Genomic DNA, 6,895 nt, shown 5'->3' with positions numbered 1-6,895 from the left:
TGTGTGTGTGTGTGTGTGTGTGTGTGTGTGTGTGTGTGTATACGCGCAATCTTCATGGCTCTCTGAAGAAAATGTAATTTTTTATTTTTTTGAGAAAGGGTCTCACTATGTAGATCAGATTGGTCTTGAACTCAAATCCTTCTGACTCTGCCTCCTGGTTGCTGGGGTTTTAGGCATGTGCCGCCGCAGCCAGCTAGTTGTAATTTTCCAACTTTTCTTATGAATCAAGGAGAGTCACCAAGCTCTTGCTGTTATCAACTGTGGTGGTGTTTCTCACTGTCTCCAAACCTTTCCTAGAGCCTGTTAATGTGATCGTTCTTCTTGCGACTGAACTATAAACAATAGGTTATCTAATACTAGATAATCCAGTAATGTAAAATTTATTTAATTGTGTGTGGGTAGGTACATATGTGTGCAGGTAGCTGTAGAAGGCAGAAAAGGATGTTGGCTCACTGGAGCTAGAATTATAGGTCGTTATGAGGTCACCACACATGGGTGCTGGGAACCAAAGCTGGGTCTTCTGCAAGAGCAGAACAGGCTCAATAACGCATAATTTAAAAATGAGATAACGGGGGTGATTTGTTTCCATTGACTTATTTTCCACATAGGTAAGGACAAATTTACATAAAAATGTTTTAAGAAGAAATTGATAATGCCCTAACCAATATAACAAGGTTGATGACAGACAGGCATGGAAAAGCTTCTCAGATTCAGACTTTCTTACAGTAACTGTCTGTTGGTCTTTCTGCACCCATCCCAACCACAAGCTAGGAAAGTGCTGCACCACTGAGCCACATGCTGAACTCCTCTGTGTCCTGGAAGTTCATTCTTGTGGAAACTGACATGGGCATAAGAGTGCCCTGTAAGGCTTAACCACAGCCCATGAGTCCCTTCCACGGGTAGGGTGATACAGTACAGGCTGCTGGACCATGCAGCATCATGGCCCGAAAGCAGAAGACGGCATGCATCAGACTCAGGGAGCTCATTCACCATCCCTCAGATTCCCCAGACAGGAGGGAGAGAGAGAGATCGTCTCCTCCTGCTCATGCATTATGATCTGTTGTGGGCAGAAAATAATTGATTGAAAAACAAAGCCAAAAACTTAAGAGGTGTCTCAAGAGCCAAGTGTGGTGGGACAGGCCTTTCATCCCAGCACTTGGGAGGCTGATGGAGGAGGGTCCCAAGTTCAAGGTCAGCCTGCATGGTAAGAATTTGTCTCAAAAACCCAAAACAACAAAAAAGGGATTCTCAGAGTGTAGCCCTTTTCCTTTTTAGACACACAGAACTGACATCTACGTAAAAACACAGCAGACGCCCATACCTTCCATAGGCCTCAGTCCAGTTATAGATGGCTCTTGTACGTTCAATCCACTCCTCTGGGTTGAATGCAATCTTTGAAGGCACCAATTTGTCACAAGATCCCCATGGCCAAAGTGAATAGTCCTTTTTCCAGGTTGGGTCACCTTCATGAATTCCTATGCAAACAAATGTTTCTTTTCTACCCAAAACAGAAGAGCATACAGTTCTAAATGTTATTATTCCCTTAGTTCACAGAAGGTCATTTTGGAGTTCATAAGCCTTAGTTATTTATATACCATTTGTGAATATGTTGGTTTATTTAAAACTTTCTTAAATATAGCACATGACATTTATTTACTATAAAAACAAAACACTACAGGAAGGTGCACGTTGGAACAGATGAGAACTGTCTTCCTGCCCTCATCAGGAACTGGTGTGGCACATGTAAACAAATGCTTTCTTTGATATCCCTTCTTACTTTACAGGTAGAGTTATAGGTCCAGGTCGGCACGCAGCCACTGTCCTCCCGGTTTCTTATCATTTCTGTGCGTATTATTTGCATTTGTAAGTCTCCCCGAGAAGCCTGGAAGCATCCTGAGGATAGGCCCCCCGCCCGCACTAACTCTGAATGCCACACAGCACGAGGTTAACACATAATAAATACTGGCTGGAATTAAATTAATCAGATTTGAATAACTGTTAGGAACCTTAGAGCCTACGGAAAGTTAGAAACAGAAATGGCTTAAACAATAGCTTTCTTCCAATCTGTGGTTAAGTAGGAAAAAAAAAAAGCACCTTATTCGGAGAAAGATTGGAAAGTTAAAGGCTTGGGTAACTCTGAAAGGAAACAATGGGAGTGGAGATCTTACACTTTCCCCTCACCCCTTTCTGCCTCTATGATTTGAGGAAAGTTACTTAACTTGCTGTCTTCTCATCTGCCTGGTGTCCTAGAGCTGCTGAAAGCTACATGTGGCATCTGGCATGCAGCTCTCCCTCCAGAGGAACAGGTCACCCTGGGGAAGACAGTTACAACCGCACTCGGCCAGGCTCTGGGAGGAAGGCAGCAGCAGCCAGCTGAGGACCCGGATGAGAAGACCCAGGAAAGAACCCAGATCCAAATCTGCAGGGCTCCACCCTCCGTCTCCTTCAGCACTGAAACAAGCGGGATGGCCAAAGGCAGCTCCCAGTTTTCAAGCCCAAGGAGTAAGAAAGGGGTCCCGAGGCCGGAAGACTGGGGGTTTCCTGTCTTAGGCATGGGAGCAGTGCCGTGGAAGCTGTGGGGTTAGCAGCGGTGTAGTGATGGTAGTAGTGGCTGCTTAGGAACCTCAAACCCTGAGTTCCAGGGGCAGTATGAGCTCAGTCTGATGCCGGGTATCTCAGGAAGAAAGGACGCGCGTGCGCGCAGCGGAAGATGAAAGCTTTCTGACCCAAAGTACCAAGGAAGTAGACCCTATGGAACTGGAAAATACTGGGGCGACTGAGCAACGAGTTCTCTGTGCCATGGAGTTCTGGCTCCAAATGGGGTTTACACAATTGGTCAAAGAGCAAACCATACTCCCTAGGACTTGGACAGACTCTGGATAATGATGAAAATGGATGTGGGGTCAAAAATAAGCCAAAAATGACCTTGGTTTTACTGGCCAAAGTAAAAAAGGACCAAAAATGTTTAAGGGTGCTGGTGTGTGTTCTGGTTCGTTCTAATCTTTCTCCGTTTGTATTGCAATCAGATGAGCACAGCCTCCAGGGAGCTATGAGGGATCAGACCCTTTAGGTGTGCCCCGAACTCCAGCTCAGACACCAGGATGGAAAGGCATGTGACCACCTTGTGGGTGGGACAACTGGACTGACCCAGCCACCCCACACAGTGCCTGCATCTTATAAAAATATATCAACCCTTAGAGCAGGAAGGACCCTCAGGGGCAGCCCTTCCCTGGGACTGGTCTTGCTACACACGCCTCTGCTTGCTTCCTCTCTCTTGAGCTCTTACCTATAACAAAACTCAACCTCTCCATTATCTGTGAATTTTATCCTGTGAGTCTGTGAGACAAGGGACCTAGAAGCCACTGGCTTGGGTGGCTATGGTGACTGTGGACTGCCTGTGAACTGTCTGGTCCCTGTCGAGGTGAGAAAGCTTCCATCACACTCAAGGACTCCTCCCCCCCCCCCTCCAGCCCTCTTCTTACTATGGGACAAGGTTAAAGTTACTCCTGCTGGCTTTAAACTCTCTCTGTAGCCTAGACTGGTAATGAACCCATGATCTTCTTGCCTCAGCTTCCTCCTGGGATTACAGGCTTTCAGGCCCAGTCAGTCAACAGTCTGAATGGTTTTCAGGCTACCACCACACTGAGTGAAGCATGAGGGACTCTAGGTTACGCTCTGACACCCTGGAAACTGTGGATTGATTCTCAGCAGCGAGGAGCCGAGCACTGGCAGCTGCAGTGAGGCTGTGTGCACAGCTGCTATACAAGAGCATACCGGACCATCCTGTAGCAAGTGCCCTTAAGCCGTTCATGTCTTCAAAATCCATCATTTCTTGTCTGAGTGAGATGCTTATATTCTAATTACTATTACCATAGTTTTTTTATTTTTTAAGTAGTTATTCTTATTTTATGTGCTTTGCCTGCATGTATGGCTGAAGGTGCCAGATCCCCTAGAATTGGAGCTACAGGACTTCTGGGAGGGCAGCCAGTGCTCTTAAGCACCCAGCCATCCTCCAGCCGAATATGGTTTACTAACAGTGATCTAACACACTAGTACTCTTTACCCTGAAGATTTAAAATTCTACCTCCTCTGTAAAGACTAGATACAAAAGGCTCATAATTTTAGTATCATTAAAAATCAGAAAGTATATCAAGTATTACAATATTATCGGGCTTGTATCTATAATACACTTTCACTTTTATGAAACATTTTTAATGTTCGATGTTTTGAGCCTTATTTTCCCAGTATTTAAAAGATACCTTATTCTACAATGAACACACACTACTTTTTAAACATTAAAAACATTAAAATCAGATACCAATAGGCAATACTGTTCCTGAGACCTCTGTTGGTCAAAGATATTAAAAAATGCTGTGGCCCAGAATGATGATCTTCATAACAGCAAAAATCTAGAAACAATAAACAATTTTAAAAACTTAGAAAATGGTTAATTATCCATTCTACAGAGGCCTCAAGGCTACAATAAGAAGCATTTTACTGATTACATAGAAAAGTTTATGATGTGAGGTAAAAGAAGTGCGATTATATTCTCCATAAAAAACCACCAGCTGTGCGGTCACCTGGACATGTGTACGTAAATAAGTGACTTATGCTAAAGGCAACTAGACTTCAAAGCCAGGTGATCAAATGACAAGAGCAGTGTCCTTGACAGCATTTCCAGGGAGCTGAAATATTTCTATAATATTGTTCTCGAAACATCTTAGACTCCCATTTCTTTCTTTTTTTTAAATGTATACATTGTGTGTGTGTGTGTGTGTGTGTGTGTGTGTGTATGTGTTCCTATGTGTAAGGGTGCCCATGGGCCAGAAGAGGGTGTTGAATCCCTTGGATCCGGAATCAGAAGAGGACATTGTAAACTGGGAATGGGGAGCTGAACTCAGGTCCTCTGAAGGAGCAGCAAACGCTCTTAACCACTGAGCCATCTCTCCAGAGGAGCAGCAAACGCTCTTAACCACTGGGCCATCTCTCCAGAGGAGCAGCAAACNCTCTTAACCACTGGGCCATCTCTCCAGAGGAGCAGCAAACGCTCTTAACCACTGAGCCATCTCTCCAGAGGAGCAGCAAACGCTCTTAACCACTGAGCCATCTCTCCAGAGGAGCAGCAAACGCTCTTAACCACTGAGCCATCTCTCCAGCCCCAACTCATTTTGTAACAAATGCTGAATAAACACCCACAGGCAAAATTAACGGCTTCCTTGTCTGTGTTCCTAGAATGCCTAGCTTATGTAGTCAAATAATGTATCTAGTAGGCACACGTGGCATGTTTCACACTGGCTAGTGGCTGGGTCCATTCACATCACTGTATACAGTAGATAGCTGTATACAGCCAGCTAGTAGACATGGTCCACTTGGATTTGAAACTGAGCCTCACTATCTTTTAATTGCCAGGCCTAACTTGAACTCTAACACAGCAGATACCTGACATGTCTTAAAGTTAAATTAAATAAAATCCACAAAGACATCAGCCTGGGCATGCTAACGCTCATCATGTCTTACTTCTGGATGTCATAATTCAGTGCTGTTGTGAGGGCACATTCAGGTCCACTCCCTTTCTATCACTCTGTGAGCCACTGAAAACTGCATTACTGTGTCTCTCTCAAGGGACAATATAACAATGGCATTTACAAAAATGTTCTCAAGTCCTCTTCACAAGAAAACAAACAAACTAAAAGAACATGAAATAAATGCTTCATTTTCAAGCCCTGGCCAGTCCCAAACATCTCAGACAGAAGCAATCGATGCTCAGGCCCCGGCACATTCCTGACCTCACCTCCAAATCATTTTATGTTCTCAAGTACAGAATTCATGGTTCCTCTATTTTATCCTCAGCTAGCATAAACTGGAGGTGTTTTTCTTATTTATAAAAATGTTTTATCCTTTATAAAAATGCTTAAGCTATTTTTATATAGTGATTATTCCTGGAAAAAAATGTTTTACGCTTAAAAGGGGCTACCGTGCCGATCAGGAGGAACCTGTAATTGCTTGCAATTCACCTGCAATGATCTCAAGTAGACAGGCACATCTCCAACTTCTCAGAATTGTGCTAAGATCTTATTTGCTGTTCTTGCTAATCTGTCTTTATTTTTCTTTTACCCAGAACAATACCATTTATTTCTGCCTGGCCTCATTTATGCACAGATATTCAATTTAATTACAAAGATAATCTCACTGGTGGCAGGGAAATAGGTAGAAAATTGGTCTTGTGGATGAGGTACACAGCTGCTTCAGAAACAATTTTAGCAAAGCTTCAGAGTTGAGAAAAGCTATTATATGAACAGAATGCTTACTGCTTATTCATTTCAAGAAAGTGGTAGAGGTTGAATGTGACCATCCCACTGGGTAGCACTCCTTCCACAGGGTTCCACCGGTCCCCAGGAAAGTGCACTCCTGGCAGATGCCTTGCCATCTTGGGTAAGTACCACTCGTAGGTCATCATCTGTCGGAGAGATCACACAGGGAGCCACACCTCAGTGAGTGCTGCAAAGACTGTTCACCAGCAGCCACGGGAAGGTTCTAAAATGTGGATATGCTTGTTGAAAAGTTGGGATGAGATTAAATACCCATTTGGGCAAACTGAGGAGTATGGCAAACTGAGGAGTATGGCAAACCGAGGCGTATGACAAACTGAGGAGTATGGCAAACTGAGGAGTATGACAAACTGAGGAGTACGACAAACTGAGGAGTACGACAAACTGAGGAGTACGACAAACTGAGGAGTACGACAAACTGAGGAGTATGACAAACTGAGGAGTAGGACAAACTGAGGAGTAGGACAAACTGAGGAGTATGGCAAACTGAGGAGTACGACAAACTGAGGCGTAGGGCAAACTGAGGAGTACGACAAACTGAGGAGTATGACAAACTGAGGAGTATG

At 44.1% G+C, this 6,895-nt stretch overlaps 1 protein-coding gene across 4 annotated transcripts in view; it reads right to left on the bottom strand.

The window, feature by feature from the left end:
* The window catches only part of Tmem260 (transmembrane protein 260), a 72,506-nt gene that overhangs the window by 8,820 nt on the left and 56,791 nt on the right, over positions 1–6,895 (bottom strand). For all 4 annotated transcript variants that reach the window (XM_029541657.1, XM_021203451.1, XM_029541655.1 and 1 more), the window contains 2 exons: positions 6,309–6,457; positions 1,322–1,498 (listed from right to left, as the gene is read on the bottom strand). In XM_029541657.1, the coding sequence (XP_029397517.1) occupies positions 1,322–1,498; positions 6,309–6,457 (326 nt within the window). The remainder of the gene's footprint in view (positions 1–1,321; positions 1,499–6,308; positions 6,458–6,895) is intronic.

This window comes from Mus pahari, chromosome 8, assembly GCF_900095145.1.
Source record: "Mus pahari chromosome 8, PAHARI_EIJ_v1.1, whole genome shotgun sequence".
NCBI lineage: Eukaryota > Metazoa > Chordata > Mammalia > Rodentia > Muridae > Mus > Mus pahari.
This window is presented reverse-complemented; position numbering and strand designations above follow the sequence as displayed.